This window comes from Carassius carassius, chromosome 44 (assembly GCF_963082965.1).
Source record: "Carassius carassius chromosome 44, fCarCar2.1, whole genome shotgun sequence".
NCBI lineage: Eukaryota > Metazoa > Chordata > Actinopteri > Cypriniformes > Cyprinidae > Carassius > Carassius carassius.
The window spans coordinates 12,667,559-12,686,393 of record NC_081798.1 but is presented as its reverse complement, the minus strand read 5'-3'; the positions used below and the strand labels follow the sequence as shown (position 1 = coordinate 12,686,393).

Sequence of the window (18,835 nt, the reverse complement as noted above, 5' to 3'; positions counted from 1 at the left end):
ACTGCCTCAAACTGATGGAAAACCAGATCATTCAAAGGACAGCCCAACCCATTTTTGGGTCTGACAAACATGTTTTGATCATACGAAAGACCTAAATCTTCCTGCAATGCACCCTTTTCATAAGACTGAGATGAGGAGTAATTAAAAACCCAGCAATTTTGGCATAAAAAAATTTGTTAATGTCACACCCAGGGGCTGGCTATGCTTTAACTAAGCCACACCCCTTCTCAACTTCCACCTCGAGGAGGTCCCCAAACCCGACCCAATGGCCAAGCAACACGAGAACAAGTAAGTGATAAAACAATCTTTATTTAAATATTTAAAAATAGCTTAGGGAATAGGGAAAGGGCAATTAAAACTAAACTCTGACTCGGCCCTCCAGATGGGCTATGGCCGGGAAGAGGTCAGGGAGCAAGGGGGCCACGGGGATCCGGGGCGTGGGGCTCGGGCCCCGGCCTGAGTCTTAGGTATCCGTAGCGCCCTCCTTCTTCCTCCTCTTCGCTGAATACAGCTCACGGTAAGTACTGGTTCACTCAGTTCGTTCTCGAGGTGCCCACTCTCTTTCTCTTCCTCCACAGGCAACGGCTCTTCGCTGATTACAGCTCACAGTAAGTACTGATTCACCCAGTTCGTTCCTTGGGTGCTCACGCTCTTTCTCTTTCTCCACAGGCAACGGCTGGGACACACAGGCACAGTTAGTTCAGCTTGGTTTTGCTCTCACCTCTTCGCTGATTACAGCTCACAGTAAGTACTGGTTCACACAGTTCGTTCCTTGGGTGCTCACTCGCTTTCTCTTTCTCCACAGGCAGCGGCTGGGACACACAGGCACAGTTAGTTCAGCTTGGTTTTGCTCTCACCTCTTCGCTGATTACAGCTCACAGTAAGTACTGGTTCACACAGTTCGTTCCTTGGGTGCTCACTCGCTTTCTCTTTCTCCACAGGCAGCGGCGTAAGTACAGGTTCCCTCAGTCTCTCCTCGTGTTACCCACTCTCTCTCCTTTTCTCTCCACAGGTATCAACTTGGGCACAATAGCACAGTTAGTTTGCTTTGAATGGCTCTCACCTCTGGGCTGGACACAGCGTACTGTAAGTACAGGGTTCGCTCTATTCCTCCTCGTGTTATTCACTCTCTCTCCTTTTCTCTCCACAGGTATCAACTTGGGCACAATAGCACAGTTAGTTTGCTTTGAATGGCTCTCACCTCTGGGCTGGACACAGCGTACTGTAAGTACAGGGTTCGCTCTATTCCTCCTCGTGTTATTCCCTCTCTCTCCTTTTCTCTCCACAGATATCAACTTGGGCACAATAGCACCGTTAGTTTGCTTTGAATGGCTCTCACCTCTGGGCTGAACACAGCGCACTGTAAGTACAGGTTTCCTCTGTTTCTCCTTGTGTTACTCACTCTCTTTCCTTTCCTCTCCACAGGTATCAACTTAGACACAAAACACAGTTACTCTGCTTTGGATGGCTTTCACCTCTGGGCTGGACACAGCGTACCGTGCTATCTCCGGAGATCTGAAGCACGCTCACAACATATACTGTACTGAACTAGGCCAGGACCAGCAATCTCCTTGTCCTCCCACGCCGAAGTGCGTGAAGGCGGGGGTTTATCTGACAGGACACACGGCAATACACAGCAGCCCACAGCAATATACAACACCACGTCAAAATTATAGGTTTTCACAGCACGAAGACTCACCCACCACACTCAGTGTACGGAAAGGACACCCGTCTTCCTTCACTTCGCTTGGTTCGGATCTGGCGATGGAATATGCGGCCTAGCTAGTGATGTCGTCGTTGCGACTACTTCAATAAGTATTCCTTCGGCTCTCCCACCACACTATATTAGGGGTAGGGCCACCCTCCTCCTCCTGGAGAGATCTACACAACGCCAGGTCAATATACAGGGCACTTTCGACTAGCTCTTAGTACTCACATCAATGCCACTTCCAATCCCCTTTTTCACGTCGTCTCAGTTCGCCGTATAATCTGTTCACTTCTCAACCTTTAAGGTTCGCGATGTCTTCACAATCATACAATTCCAGCCTGAGGGAGAGAGAGAGTTAGACAGCTACCAGCAGCGTACCAAGACGGGCACAACCCAGTGCTTCACACACACCAAAGAGAGCTTCCCAGACTGTAAAATAACTTGGCCTTAAGTACTGCCTTGTCCAGCGTATCCTCCAATCACCAACCGCTGTCCCTAACTAGGCACAGGTGCATCGAATTCCCTGATTTTCCTTCTTACGGCGCTACCGGAAGTTCCGGTGTTCTGTTTTTCCGGTCCGGGCGGAAACACTTCCGGGCGGAACCAAACTTCCCGAATTTTGGTTCCGCCCCTAAAGATCGTCACCTTGTGACATCCTCCCCCGCCAATCCGTTCTAGTCCCTAGAACGTCCTCGGGCTGTCCACTCCCCATAGCGGGCAGGGGGTCGGCCTCGGTTCTCTCGCTGGGATCGTCTCACTGGTGAATCGGGCTCAGCTTGTTCAGGGGCTGCTTCTGGTTCTCTCGGGGCGATCGGGGGTGGTGCCACCACGGGTCTCCCTGGTACCACAGCCCAACCTTCAATCCAGGGGGCCGCTGGTACAGGTTCCGTGGGGACTTCTTCCACGGCTTCAGGGTAGTTAGGGCATGGGCGAATCATGTTCCGGTGCACCACACGGTCGGGGCCTGACTTCCCTTCTGGCCGGATGGTATAGACCGGCTGCCCCGGCCTCTGCTGCCGGCAGACTACATAAGGGGTGGCCTCCCAACGGTCACTCAGTTTCCCCTTCCCCTGCCGCCGATTATCTCTCACCAACACCCTCTCTCCTGGCAGTAGAGGGGCTTCTCTAGCAGTCCGATCATACAACCGCTTACTTTTCTCTCCTGCCGTCTGTATCCTTTTCGACACCTGCTCGTAGGCGAAATGCAAGCGCTGGTGATGGCGCCCCACCCACTCCGTTACACTTGCTTCCTCTTGGTCGGCTATCACTCCTAGGACCAGGTCAGTAGGCATTCGTATGTGTCTGCCAAACATCAGGTAAGTGGGAGCGTAACCCGTAGTACTATGTATACTGTTGTTATAGGCCTGTAGGAGGTTTGGCAAGGCACTCACCCAATCGTCCTGCCGTTGTTGGTCCAAGGTCCCCAGCAGCCCCAATAGGGTCTGATTGAATCTCTCACAGCCGCCGTTCCCCTGAGGATGATACGAAGTGGTGTGAGTTTTCGTGCAACCGTACAACTGGCATAGTTCTCTAATTACCCTGGACTCAAAGTTGGCTCCTTGATCGGAGTGCAGAAACTCCGGGCATCCGAACGTCTGGAAGACGGCCCGCCATAAAACTGTAGCGGTGGTGGTTGCAGTCTGGTCGAGGGTGGGGATAGCCCAAGCGTACTTTGTGAACAAATCCGTTATTACCAAGATGTTCTGGTAGCGATCTCGTGGTCGGCCCAGTGTCAAGAAGTCCATAGCCATGATATGAAGGGGGGCCTTCGCATGGATGGGTACCATTGGCGCTCGGACCTCCCGTCTGGACTTAAACAATATGCATCTCGGGCAAGCTTGAATTAGGGCGTGCACCGATGCCTCTAGCCCGGGCCAAAAGAAGAATCTCCTAAGCAGGGACACGGTCCTCTCCTGTCCCTGATGCCCCAACTGGTTGTGGTACGCCGAAACTAAAGCCGTTACCTCATCTGCGGGTACCACGATCTGGCGTACTTCTTCGCCCAACTTCGGGTCACTGACCCTTCTGCACAAAACGCCATCTCTCAGCTCCAGCCTGTCCCATTGCCCCAGCAGCCTCCTCCCAGTATCCGTCTGGGCTAACCTCTCCGCTGGCGTCAGCCGTCGGCCCTGTTCCAGCCATTCTCTTACCAGCCGCACATCTTGATCCCTGGCCTGTCTCTCCCTCCACCAACGGGGATCCCATCCCCAGTTCTCAGGCACGGCCTCTTGTCTGCTGCCTGGTGCCTCTACTGCTCCTACCATATAGCCCTCCTCCGGGCTGGCCCCTCCGGGGCTTTCCGCTTCGGGCAGCCTTGAGAGGACGTCCGCGTTCATGTGTTCACGCCCTGGTCGGTACTGTAGTTGATAGTCAAAGTTGGCCAGTTGGGCCACCCACCGCTGCTCCACGGCTCCCAGCTTCGCCGTCTGTAAGTGTACTAATGGGTTATTGTCTGTAATGATCGTCACCTTGGCACCCCAGAGGTAGTCTTTAAATTTCTCACTTAGGGCCCACTTCAACGCCAGCAGCTCCAATTTGAAAGAACTATAGTTCGCATCGTTCCTCTCGGCTGGGTGGAGGCTCCGGCTGGCGTACGCGATGACCCTCTCAACTCCGTCCTGCCGTTGAGCCAACACCGCTCCCAGCCCGAGATTGCTGGCATCTGTATACAAAAGGAATGGTTTTGTGAAATCTGCGTATGCCAAGATAGGGGCCTGTAGCAGCTCCTGCTTCAATGTCTGGAACGCCGACTCACAATTTGCATCCCAGTCTACGTTGGGCGACCCCCGGCCCCGGTTACGACCTGTGCCAACCAGCAACTGATTAAGGGGTTTAGCAATTTTTGAAAAGTCCTTTATGAAACGCCTATAGTATCCCACAAATCCTAAAAAGGATCGCACTTGCCTCACTGTCCTCGGGGCCTTCCAGTCCTTCACGGCCGATACCTTTCCAGGATCTACGGACACTCCAGCCGCACTGACCACGTGGCCCAGAAAGTTGACTTCTCTCCGTAGTAAGTGACACTTATTGGGCTGTAGTTTCAATCCGTACTTCTCCATGGCCCGAAAGACTTCCTCGAGGTGCCTCAGGTGTGAATCAAAATCTGGGGAGTAGACAATCACATCATCCAGGTAAACTAATACTGACTCCATTAACTGACCTCCCAAGCACCGCTGCATCAGCCGCTGGAAGGTGGCCGGAGCGTTACAGAGCCCGAAAGGCATCCGGTCCCATTCAAATAGTCCAAACGGGGTTGTAAAGGCAGTCTTCTCCCGGTCTGCTTCGGCCACCTGCACCTGCCAGTAGCCACTGGCCAAATCTAGGGTAGAGTACCATGCCGACTGCGTGAGGCTGGCAAGCGAATCTTCGATCCGTGGCAAAGGGAAAGCGTCTTTCTTAGTCACGAGGTTCAGCTTACGGTAGTCCACGCAGAATCTCCAAGCCCCCGTCTTCTTTTGCACCAGCACTATGGGGGCCGCCCACGGGCTGCTGCTTTCCCTAACAACTCCTTGCTTCAGCATGCCTTGCAGGAGTGTACGTACCTCGGTATACAAAGTGGGCGGAATTGGGCGATACCTCTCCCGGCTGGGCCCTGCATCCCCGGTAGGTATATGATGTTGTACCACCTGGGTGCATCCGTAGTCTTCATCGTGGGTGGCGAACACATGCTGCCATCTCCGAAGGAGGGCCTGTAACTTCTGTGTCTGTGCCTGCTCTAAATCCTCCCCTTGTAACGACTCACCCGCCAGGTGGCTCGGCACACTCCTCTCCATACCACCCCATGGGGTGTCTACTTGTGTCAGGGCCACCTCGATGACAGTGGGGCACACCTGACGAAAACTAATATCCCTCTCTTCCCTTACTTGGTGGGATGTAACCGTTGTCAGACGGGCTAATCGTTGGTGCCGATGTAGTTGCACCGCGTATGGATGTACATTCCGTATCCTCACGGGGACTCTCCCCCGCCGGACCGTCGATAGTCCTCGTGCCACTTCCACTTGTGGACAATCCACATGGGGCTCCACCAGCACCCACTCTTCTGGGCCCGCTCTTCGGGGCGGTACTCGCGCCCACACAACAGCCTCACTTTTTGCGGGGACAGACAAAGCAAAACGACACATCACTCTTCCTACCTCTTCCTGTTCCCTGCGGACTTGGCTCATTTGCACCCTTCGACAGTCAACTACCACACACTCCCACTTGGGCCTCTCTGCAGGTGGTATCTTCGATACGGGCCTAGCCCGAAATAGCTCTTCCCAGCAATCAGCGAGGACATTCATGCCCAACAGGGCTCGATGTGCACCCAGACAATGGTCTTGCACGATAATCACACCTTTCTGGGGGACCATCACTCCGTGAACCTCTAGGTCCGTCAATCGGTAGCCAATATATGGGATGTCGAGGCCGTTTGCGCCCTTCAGAGTAAGCCAGGGGGCCTCCGCCCCTGGTGCCCCTTGTTTCCCAAACACTTCTTCGGATAAACTCTCAGCAAACAACGTCACTTGGGAGCCTGTGTCTACCAGGCATTGAATCTCCTTGCCGCACACTCTCACCTTCGCCACGGGGCTACGCCCAATCATCTGGCTCCTAGAGCCATATCCTCTTCCAGGGTCTTCTCGAGGGGTCCCGGCCACACGACCCACAGTGGCCGGCCGACCTAAAAACCCCCTTCTGACGCCCTGCGGGGCCCACACTGGCGGCTATAGTGACCTGGTTTGCCACAGCGGTTGCAGATGGGTCGCCCTTGCTCGTCCCATTCGAAACGGGGCCGGTTAAAGTGGTTCGGGCGCCTGAACGGCTCTCGGCCTCCCTCTGAGTACACTCGGTCTCGGGGCGCCGGCCGTGGTTCCTCCCGCGCCCGTCCTTGGCGCAATTCTCCTACGAGGGCTTTAGACAGTTCAGACATCTGATCGCGGACATCTTTCAAAAGTTCAGCCTTCAGTGCTTGCTTCCAGTCAGGGCCTCCGGGTTGTGCTGGTGCTACTTCACTGACAACCGCACACACTGGGGAACCACTCACCTCAGTCTCATCACCTTCCAGGGCCAGTGCCTCTTTCTTCAGATCTTCGAACGTAAGACCCGGGTCCCTTCGAAACTGGATACGTAGGCTCTGTCTCACCGGACCCTCCTTCAACCCCAGAAGAAACTGGTCCCGCAATAGAGTCTCTCCATCTCCCAACCCGTGGTCCCGACGGGTCTGTAGTCGGGCGAATTGCTCTCGCAACCTCAGGGCGAAAGCTCTAATCGGTTGGCGGGGGCCCTGCTTACAATTGAAGAACTGGGAGCGAAGGACAGCTACGGGGGTGTGGTCACCATACTGTTCAGTGAGGAACTGGAACACGGTTTGGGCGTTGGCTCTAACGGCTTCGGGGGCGGCATGCACCTCTCGCCGCGCTTCTCCATCCAGGGAGTTTAACACAAATTGAAGCCGCTGGGCTGCACTAAGGCCCTGTAGGTCGGCCAAGTACTCTAGTTGAGCCTTCCATTCAGACAATCGTACCTCGGATTCTGTCCCCCCATATTTTTGAATCCAGGGGCTCCCCATAAAAACGGGCATGGCACGGGGTTGGGCTGAAAGCCCCGCGTTGTCGGTCATTGGACGACCTTGGTTACTCAACTCGAGGTGGAAATCCTGCCGACTACGCCAAATCTGTCACACCCAGGGGCTGGCTATGCTTTAACTAAGCCACACCCCTTCTCAACTTCCACCTCGAGGAGGTCCCCAAACCCGACCCAATGGCCAAGCAACACGAGAACAAGTAAGTGATAAAACAATCTTTATTTAAATATTTAAAAATAGCTTAGGGAATAGGGAAAGGGCAATTAAAACTAAACTCTGACTCGGCCCTCCAGATGGGCTATGGCCGGGAAGAGGTCAGGGAGCAAGGGGGCCACGGGGATCCGGGGCGTGGGGCTCGGGCCCCGGCCTGAGTCTTAGGTATCCGTAGCGCCCTCCTTCTTCCTCCTCTTCGCTGAATACAGCTCACGGTAAGTACTGGTTCACTCAGTTCGTTCTCGAGGTGCCCACTCTCTTTCTCTTCCTCCACAGGCAACGGCTCTTCGCTGATTACAGCTCACAGTAAGTACTGATTCACCCAGTTCGTTCCTTGGGTGCTCACGCTCTTTCTCTTTCTCCACAGGCAACGGCTGGGACACACAGGCACAGTTAGTTCAGCTTGGTTTTGCTCTCACCTCTTCGCTGATTACAGCTCACAGTAAGTACTGGTTCACACAGTTCGTTCCTTGGGTGCTCACTCGCTTTCTCTTTCTCCACAGGCAGCGGCTGGGACACACAGGCACAGTTAGTTCAGCTTGGTTTTGCTCTCACCTCTTCGCTGATTACAGCTCACAGTAAGTACTGGTTCACACAGTTCGTTCCTTGGGTGCTCACTCGCTTTCTCTTTCTCCACAGGCAGCGGCGTAAGTACAGGTTCCCTCAGTCTCTCCTCGTGTTACCCACTCTCTCTCCTTTTCTCTCCACAGGTATCAACTTGGGCACAATAGCACAGTTAGTTTGCTTTGAATGGCTCTCACCTCTGGGCTGGACACAGCGTACTGTAAGTACAGGGTTCGCTCTATTCCTCCTCGTGTTATTCACTCTCTCTCCTTTTCTCTCCACAGGTATCAACTTGGGCACAATAGCACAGTTAGTTTGCTTTGAATGGCTCTCACCTCTGGGCTGGACACAGCGTACTGTAAGTACAGGGTTCGCTCTATTCCTCCTCGTGTTATTCCCTCTCTCTCCTTTTCTCTCCACAGATATCAACTTGGGCACAATAGCACCGTTAGTTTGCTTTGAATGGCTCTCACCTCTGGGCTGAACACAGCGCACTGTAAGTACAGGTTTCCTCTGTTTCTCCTTGTGTTACTCACTCTCTTTCCTTTCCTCTCCACAGGTATCAACTTAGACACAAAACACAGTTACTCTGCTTTGGATGGCTTTCACCTCTGGGCTGGACACAGCGTACCGTGCTATCTCCGGAGATCTGAAGCACGCTCACAACATATACTGTACTGAACTAGGCCAGGACCAGCAATCTCCTTGTCCTCCCACGCCGAAGTGCGTGAAGGCGGGGGTTTATCTGACAGGACACACGGCAATACACAGCAGCCCACAGCAATATACAACACCACGTCAAAATTATAGGTTTTCACAGCACGAAGACTCACCCACCACACTCAGTGTACGGAAAGGACACCCGTCTTCCTTCACTTCGCTTGGTTCGGATCTGGCGATGGAATATGCGGCCTAGCTAGTGATGTCGTCGTTGCGACTACTTCAATAAGTATTCCTTCGGCTCTCCCACCACACTATATTAGGGGTAGGGCCACCCTCCTCCTCCTGGAGAGATCTACACAACGCCAGGTCAATATACAGGGCACTTTCGACTAGCTCTTAGTACTCACATCAATGCCACTTCCAATCCCCTTTTTCACGTCGTCTCAGTTCGCCGTATAATCTGTTCACTTCTCAACCTTTAAGGTTCGCGATGTCTTCACAATCATACAATTCCAGCCTGAGGGAGAGAGAGAGTTAGACAGCTACCAGCAGCGTACCAAGACGGGCACAACCCAGTGCTTCACACACACCAAAGAGAGCTTCCCAGACTGTAAAATAACTTGGCCTTAAGTACTGCCTTGTCCAGCGTATCCTCCAATCACCAACCGCTGTCCCTAACTAGGCACAGGTGCATCGAATTCCCTGATTTTCCTTCTTACGGCGCTACCGGAAGTTCCGGTGTTCTGTTTTTCCGGTCCGGGCGGAAACACTTCCGGGCGGAACCAAACTTCCCGAATTTTGGTTCCGCCCCTAAAGATCGTCACCTTGTGACATCAACACTAAAGGTCCTTGCACACTAAGGTCATCCTTTTCTATCAAAATGCTTACTACGGATATAAAATACCAGAAAATAGAACCTAATTCGAATTTTTTATGATGGATGACATTTTCGGAGGCAGTATTTAAACATGATGGACACAACCTGAGGTCGTATTTATTTTTTTACGTGCAAAAATGTCAGACGAGAGTTCCGGACTCAGTGTGCTTTCTATAAAACAAAACATTTTTTTTTACATTTGATTTAATTTAAAATTGCAATAAATAAATAAATTAATATATGCATGCTATGGACATTTTGAAATTAATGCTCATGTATCTCTAAATGAATTTTAGCTGCTATCTTTCCTCTTCACAATCTAAACATGCATGTGAGATTTCAATGCATGTCAAAATCCAGTCAATACACCTGTGCAAAATTTTTTGTAGAAAAAAATAGAAATGGTGAAGCTGTCCCTGAATGATCTTTAGTGCTGTTCTGAATCCTCCCCCATCACGGTGCGGAGTAAACGAATCCACCGTTATGACCGTGCACATGAGAGACTCTCTCATCTTGGCGAGTCCAATGACTTAATTGAACTGCATACAACGACAGCTACGTGGGCTTTACCAGTCAAAATACATGAGGTGTATTTTGTTAATGTTTGTATGCAGTGGCAAGTACAGAAATAAGCTGCGACAGCTTGTCTGTGAAGATGTTTGCCATGCACACCTGAGCCAAAAAGATGGGAGAATTAAGTCATTGTGAAGTCAGAATCTGCCATGCACAGGGATTCATGTTCAGCTCTCTCTCTTGCTTATTCTTTTAAATCACTTCCTTGGTTTCTTGCTGCAGTTTTTACACACACACACACACACACACACACACACACACACACACACACACACACACACACACACACACACACACACACACACACACACACACACACACACACACACACACAGATGTCTTTTTGGGGAGTTAAGTAGATTATTTTCTTACATTTTTATACACTTTGTTGCACTCTGGTTTTCCTTTATTATTTTCACATTAAAAATTTTTTTGTATAAAATGCTTGATTTTTATGTTGAAAATCATGTAATAAGTAATGCATTGTGGGAAATTAAATGTCTTTCCAACCTGGTTGGAGTTAATTTCTTTAATGTGATGAAATATACACTATTAGTAAATTCAAATGTCTATAGACAGCCATCCATCCATCCATAAGGCCTATAAACCTTAGCTTTGCTTTTAGTTGCATGAATTTTGATTAATTTCAGTGCTATTTATAAACATTCAAATTCAAATTGCAATTCTACATCTTGTTTGGTACCGTAACTTAAATTCAATTCAAATTCAGGAAATGATCTGGAAGAATAATAATTTAAAAAAGGTTTTTATTGTATTCTGAATGGCGCACAACCCTGGTTCAGTCGTTAAACATTCTTTTGCTCAGTCATCATGAGTGGATGTGTGCGGACCAACTCCATGGGCTCCAGCAGAACAGCACTCGAGGACTAGGCAAGCACTGGGACAGGGGGAAGTAGGAGGGATTTAAAGACAAACACTGGTCATTTTGAGATTTTGAAATCTACCATCTGTCAGGGCCTTGTCTTGCCTGTGACAGTATTATGGGACATTCTGGGGATGTTTTCAGTAACAAAAGATGTAAGAGGCTCTAGGCCAGCAGCTATGGAGAAGAATGATTGGTTTTTGAGTTAGTTTGTGTGCACATACATATCTGTTGACAAAATAAAGAATCTTTAGAATGTTACAGCGTTTGTTAGCTTGCAGTGAACATGTTTCCTTTTTTAAAACTGTTAGTATTAGGTGATTTAGGTTTTCCATTCTACAATTTAAAGGTAAAAATCAATGGTTGCATGTGTGCCTAAAAGCATAAAATCTGTGGTCTTGTGTTTGAGTGGGAGAAAAAGTGTAAAAGATGAGCGTTTAACTCACCAGGCTGCTGGATCATACTCTGCCCAAATCCTGACATACTCATCCAAATGATGTGGACCCAGAATGGAGGAGTCCCTGGTCAGGTACTCAAAGTTATCCATGATGACGGCCACAAAGAGATTCAGCATCTAAACACAAATACAAACCCCACAACACAAGCCCCAAAACATACAGAATTAATTATTTCATGTTTGAAGCAATAAATAAAGAATAGATGCATTTCTGAGATAAAAGGGTAAGTGTAAAAAAGTGGGAATAATGGAAAGGAAGGCGAAAAGAAACAGGTGGAGGCTGTTCTCACCAGGAAAGAACAGAGAAAGATGAAAGAGACAAAGTAGGCATAAGCAAAGTTGCTGCCGCACTCTGAGCCCTCGTTCCCAGAGCTTTCATCACACTCCATTCCTCCGAGACATGCCAGCATGATCTCATGCCATGCCTCGCCTGTAGCACTCCTGTTACCAAAACATACAAACACGTGACATTTAAAGGTGAAATAAAACACAAATATTAGATGAAATACTAAAAACTAAAAATAATGTTTTTGCATAAAATAAAACTGAAAAAAAAAAATGCTAAACAGAAATATATATATTTTATATACTAAAATAATACTGGTAAAGACACAAGACCGACCTGAAGAGGAGCATCAGGGCCATGATGAAGGTTCTGAAGTTATTGTGTTCATTGATTGCACTACCTTCCTCTGCATCCAGCCGCAAGTTCCCAAACAACTACAGAATCAGAGAGAAAATATAAAAATACTGTACACATCACTGATCTCACAGATGAGATCTCTCTGCAAACCTATGCCACTTCTGAACTTGTTGAAATAAGCTTATTTAGGATAATTTAGTCTTTATTTTGATTTTCAAAAATCCACAAGTGATGTTAAAACTCATTTCAAACAGAACAGCTGTTACCTGCATGCCAATGATGGCATAGATGAAGAACAGAATTGCAATGAGCAGGCACACATACGGCAGAGCCTGTAAATGGTAGACAGAAAGACCATGAAAGGAGAAAGAAATTGGGCCAAATTTTGAAGTTTGGTATGAAAGTCGGTCTATGTGTTTTTACAGATGTGCACACTGTAAAATAGGTGTGTTTTTAGTGCATTGTCACTTTGCTTGTATAAAAGTTGCATCTACAGGTATTGCAATATTGAATGAAATTATGTACTGCAATGATCCAATTATTGTTTATTTCTGAACAATGTATTTTATTAAATAATTAAAAAATTCATAACTAATTCTGGTCTCCAAACTGTTTCCAATGAATCATGGATATTTACTCTTTAACTTTTTTAGGCAGGACAGCTGGCTATACATTTTCATTACATGTAGAAAATATGCAAATAAACATTTCTTAAGACGAGAAATAACTCTAAGGTGGGACTTTAGAGTGCCTGAAATTTCAATTTCGGTGCAAAAATGTTTTGATTTTTCTTAACTGTTATCCCTTGGACTTGAATTTGGCAGGTGAATTGGTGTGGTTGTATAACTAGGCATTAAAGTATGATTTTTTGTACCTTAAATGACTGAACAAAGGTCCAAAGCAGAATGCGAATGGTCTCGCCCTGCCTCAAGAGTTTAATGAGACGTGCTGCTCGGAAGAGTCTCAGAAAACTCAGGTTTATGAAGTTATCCTGGGGAGATTAGATTGAGACATATGTAGAAACAGAGACAGAGGAGAATGTTCCAGAAGAAAAAGGAGAAAAGAGTGCAAGAGACACAGTATGTGAAATAGATTGTGATTGTACGAAAGAGAGAGAAAAAAAAATCACAATCAGTTTAATGATGATTAATCAAATGTTCTTTTTTCAAATAAAAGAATAAAATCATTTTGAGAGAAAGTGGGTTAAAGTAATACATAAAAGTATAAAAAGATTTTCTTTTGTAAATGTATATAAATATACATAATGTACAAAATAAGCTTAAATTGGAATTGACACTAAAAATGAAATAAAACAATGGTAAAAAAAAATGGACCAAATTAATTCGGGGCGGGGTGGGGGGCTTAAGAAAAACAATCAATAAATTGTAACAGTCATCATCCAATCATATATTAAAGCATAAACTTTTTTTAATCAAATGCACTGATCTGTTGAGACAGGCAAGACACAGTATGAAAGCAGCCTGATGCACTATAATATTTAGCAAATACAGGCATACGGAGTAGAATACCGACAACATTAGCCAATGGGGATTGGCTGTGTTGGTCATGTAATTCTCAATGGTCCAATCCACACAGTTCAAAGTTCATTTTTCTTTCTATTTTTCTATTTATTTCAGTGTTGCATTTTAAACACAACTGACACAAATCGCTCTTGAAATTGAAACTGAGATTGAGTTCAGACATGGTACAATAAACAATAAATCATCTCAGCTGTGTGGACAGGTTATTGAGGATCACTCCCCCATTCCAGCATACACAAATTTCTGAATGAGATGCAGCGCCCTCTTCCTTAAGAAAGGAGGAACTATAGTAGTGCAGAACAGGCAGATGAGATGAGAAAAGATAAGGTAAGGTAATGAAAGAACAAGTCATCATGCAGCTTTTGCTAAAGTGCATGGCATTCAGCGAAGGCATGACAATGTCTGTGACTATCTGTGAATGTGTAAATGCATTTTTATAGGTAAAAACAAAAACAGAGCTCTCATTGGTCAGTGGGTAACCAGGCAGATTAGAACTACAGGACAATAAGAGCAATAGTCGGCTATTGAAGTTTGTCTGAATCTCTTGGGAATACATTTAGGTAAATCTTTATGTTAATTTAGTTAAAGTCACTTTATTTCACTACATATTGGCCCTTGTACTTCTATATAAGTGTGTTTGTATTAGGGTGGTTGAATCAAATGCTTACACGAGTAGTTTTAGATCATTGTAAAAGTCTACATGACAATGCAGTTGTGTTTCTGGAAATTTGATGACAAATGGTTAATAAATAATCATGTAGCAATGTTTATTCTGGATTTCTAAGCTCCAAACCATATCCACACAACAGGTTTTCCTTATTTTGACCCACAAAACGATAGCTGTGTGGATAAAACTACCATGGTGTAAACAGTAAATTGACACTTTTTTTTAAACCATCATACCACCCAGTCCTTGTGTTTTTTAATTACTATTAGAATATTATAAAGCAGTTGATCAATTGTCAAGCATCTTTCATGGGTCATCATACTGGAAGCACATGCTTTGAGGAAAGTAGGGAGGGAAGAGAGAAGCATTTTGGGTAATGGATGCATTAGAAGCTGAGAGAAAATTACAAACCAACCGGATTCTATGTGTTGTTGCAGTAGATGGAGGCATATGTGTACAGTGAGTGTTTGAGGGCATTGGATGGGTACACATGAGATGATAGATATGAGAGTTTCATAGTGCATTTTTGTTTTGTTTTGGATTGGATGGGTTTATCGCCAACAAATCAGAGGAACAAAGAAAGCATGTAAAAAGATAAAACAGGAATAAGTCGTTATGGATACAGTCAACAGGCTGATTAATCAAACACAGATATGGTGGGTATTGATTCACTATGCAGGCTCTTCCAGTGGCCTGAAAAGCATTTACAATGAATTTACAGAAATACAATGCTAACTAACTTCGGGACAATGGCTGCATCCAAAAACCTAGCAGCTGCCTCGCTGCCTTATCAGGCAGTGACTTTGCAGTCAGCGTTTTTGCACATGAAACTGATTTCGGACAGGCTTCTGAGGCAGCGTAATGGTTTAATGTGCCACAAAATAGAATTAGTCTGAGTGATAACTAAATTTATATTTAATTACTGTAATACTGATATCTCGCTAGACATCAAAAGTGCAAAAAGATTGCTGGAAATATACATTTCCGCACAAACTGACCACTGACACAACTTTCCGATGTTATGCTTATTTTTTTAGCTAAACCGAAACGAAATAAAACACACAGGATTGTGGGTATCAATGGCAGTGAAGGATACATCCATGCAGCCGGAGACAGGAAGTGAAGCAGAATTTCTTCCTTTCTGCCTTCCTGCCTTGGAATGCTGCCTCCAAAGGGAGCAGTTTAGAGCTTTCGGACACAGCCAATGTTGATGTTGTTAACAAAACCAAATCTAAAGTTATTTTATTAAAACTTAAAAAAAATACAATTATTTAAAATAAAATACCAATATTAGATAAAAAGCCTAGTATGAGTGTTTATATATATAAGGTTGAAAATGTAAAATGCTGACCTGTCAAATTATCTAAATAACTCAATTATTTAGTTTTAATTTTAATAAACAATTATTAACAAAGTTAAATAACTTTGACTAAAACTGCTAAAAATACAATTAAATGGGAGTAAATAGTACTATAAAATGAGAAACAAATAAAAAATTAAAATGATAAAGTTCATTCAAAATATTTATATATATACAATAATACATAAATATAACTAAAATAGCACTGATTATATGATTTATATTGAAAGTTATATGGACAAAATTTATATAACAATTCACATCATATAATGTGTGACCACTGGGAGAGCCCAAAAACTTCAGTGTAACACATCAGAGTAAAGTGTCTCTGTCTCTCTTTTACAGACAGAGCACCCTAGGCAGAGATGAGACACAACACCAGCACAAATACACACTAAAACACTGAAATTTATACACAAAAAACAGTACAAATACACACAACACTTAGAATGGCAATAGAATGAACACATGATGTGGAGGACTGAACAGGTAAATATTCAAATAGACAAAAATGTTAACATTTTTCGGCCAAGTCATCTTTACCACATAATTTTGGAATTGTAGTTATTAAATCTTGCTTATTAAAAACAATATGAAGAGTTCTGCAATAGGATGATATTTTAAACACATACATTAAGTACTTAAATATTTATGTGCATGAGAATGATACTTTTACTGTCCATCCAAAAAAGGAAGTGATCACAAGAGATGCCTTTATCGGTATTAAAATGAGTATTTATTTACATTAAGCTGTTTTATTCACATCTGGCCATTCAGTTTCAACATAAATCAAGGCCCAATCTGCATTTGCTTTTGAAACTTGTCTAAAAGTGCACTTACCCATAGCTCTGTCACCAAAATATCAGTGATGCTGCCGATAACAGACACAAAATCAAAAATATTCCAAGCATCTCTGACATAATTCTGCAAACAGACAGAGACAGACAGACAAGTCCATTAGAAAGCCGTTTTTTTCCTTAACATTTTTCTAAACGCGTTAAAAAAAAGAAGGAAACATTTAAAAAAATCTTAGGTCTGAATAAGTAACAGAACATAATATTAAATAATAATGGGTGATATCTTTAGGTGCAATGAGTAATGCTAGGAAGAGCTGGATGAAACGAATGCGATTAAAGAGACTTACTCGGGGACCAAAGGCAATAATTTTCAGAACGCACTCCATGAAGAAGAGTGTGGTGAACACTATATTCAGGTTCTTCAGGACTACATCATACATCAAAGGTGCCCCATGATACTGGAAACGCACAGAGAAAATTCAGACCCTAACAGATATACAAGGGCATTACTGATGCTAAAGGAGGAAGAAGAAGCTTGTACCTTCATCATAAGGACGATGGTGTTGAGCGCAATGAGAGCCATGATACTGTACTCAAACGGAGGTGACACTACAAATTGCCACATTCGGTACTGAAAGCTTTGCTTGTTCTGAGGCATGTGGCGTGTTAGAGGTTTGGCATTTATAGCAAAATCAATACAGGCTCTCTAGAAGACACAGAATAACAGAAAACAATGAAAGAAGCATCTGATGTATCACATTGCGTTTGTTGCTGTGGAGAGAGAAGTGAATAGTAAAACTGTGCACTTTCTGTCTAGAATGTGGCTATATAAATATAAAATATAAGTAATGTGACCGGCTGAATCACAGCTGCTTTTGACCCAGAAACACATTTATTTGAAAAGTTTATTTATAAGAAACATCATAAGATGTTTCTTATGAAATAATTATTGATTCTTCTTCAACACATTGTTGAGATATCTATCTTTTTCAGAGATATAAACTCTAAAAAGGAGCAGATTACTAAAAATCTAAATATATTCTTCAATAATAGTAAGCAATAGCAATAATAATAGTATGATTACAAAATATTGGTTGAAATATCACTTTCTTAAAGAAATAGTTCACTCAAAAAAGAACACTTTGTTCCAAACTCATAAGACCTTCATTCATCTTTGGAAGATATTTTTGATGAAATCCAAAAGCTTTCTGACCATGCATAGACAGCAACACAACTGAAATGTTTAATGGCCCAGAAAGGTTGTAAGAACATTGTTAAAATAGTCAATGTGTCATCAGTGGTTCAACTGTAATGTTATGAAGCTACAAGAATACTTTTTACATGCGAAGAAAACTAAAACCCCTTTCTTCAACAATTTCTTCTCTTCCATGTCAGTCTTTGCCACAGTCTTCTCATAACTTCATAAAATTATGGTTGAATCACTGATGTCACATGGACTATTATATTGATGTCCTTGCTACTTTTCTGGGTCTTAAACGTAGTAGTTGAGCTGCTGTCTATGCAGGGTCAGAAAGCTCTCGGATTTCATCAAAAATATTTAAATTTGTGTTTTAAAGATGAACAAAGGTCTTAAGGGTTTGGAACAACATGAGTAATTAATGACAGAAGTTTCATTTTGAGTGAACTATCCATTTAATTACATGAAAGTATTTCTTATTTAACTACTTTTTTTAGCAATTAATAAAACGAAGCTCTTGGGATGCAGTATGGGGTTTATAAGATGTTACCTTAAATTTTGGCCTAAATTAGGCATGTTTGCTGGTTTACTCAAGTGAATCAATTTGCAAATACCTCATTCTTTTCGAGGCTGTAGTCCTCCATCATCTTGTCTCCTTGCTCCTGGAAAGTGATGATGATGAGAGCTACAAAGATGTTTACGAAGAAGAAGGGGAAGACAACGAAGTACACCACGTAAAATATGGACATTTCCATCCTGTACCCCGGGCTCGGGCCCTGGTCCTCATTAGTGGAGTCCACCGAGTGCTTCAACACCCTTGAAGAGAAGTGACAAAAAGAGGTGATGACACAGAAGGAAAGATAATAAGCCATTAGAGATTTGTGAGCATGTCAACTCACTGTGGCCATCCCTCTCCAGTGGACACAGTAAAGAGAGTAAGCAGGGCCCAAAGCACGTTGTCGTAGTGGAAATCGTACTTCTTCCACTCCCGCTTCTGCGATTTCACCTCGTTATCGCGCTCGTACACCAAATATTCACCCCTGAAACAAAAACGCAATTCAGCAATCAGGCTTTTTTCTTAAAAATGGGTGAGAATACATGTATTATTGTGGACCTTGTTGCCACATTCAT

General features: G+C 44.7%; 1 protein-coding gene across 1 annotated transcript in view; it reads right to left on the bottom strand.

Moving 5' to 3' along the window:
* The window catches only part of LOC132126600 (voltage-dependent P/Q-type calcium channel subunit alpha-1A-like), a 140,199-nt gene that overhangs the window by 27,325 nt on the left and 94,039 nt on the right, over positions 1–18,835 (bottom strand). Inside the window, exons 31-40 of the mRNA XM_059537963.1 lie at positions 18,604–18,744; positions 18,319–18,520; positions 17,048–17,212; positions 16,854–16,964; positions 16,550–16,633; positions 13,016–13,132; positions 12,408–12,473; positions 12,121–12,218; positions 11,789–11,939; positions 11,488–11,615 (exon numbers count right to left, since the gene is read on the bottom strand). Coding sequence (XP_059393946.1) covers positions 11,488–11,615; positions 11,789–11,939; positions 12,121–12,218; positions 12,408–12,473; positions 13,016–13,132; positions 16,550–16,633; positions 16,854–16,964; positions 17,048–17,212; positions 18,319–18,520; positions 18,604–18,744 — 1,263 coding nt within the window. The remainder of the gene's footprint in view (positions 1–11,487; positions 11,616–11,788; positions 11,940–12,120; positions 12,219–12,407; positions 12,474–13,015; positions 13,133–16,549; positions 16,634–16,853; positions 16,965–17,047; positions 17,213–18,318; positions 18,521–18,603; positions 18,745–18,835) is intronic.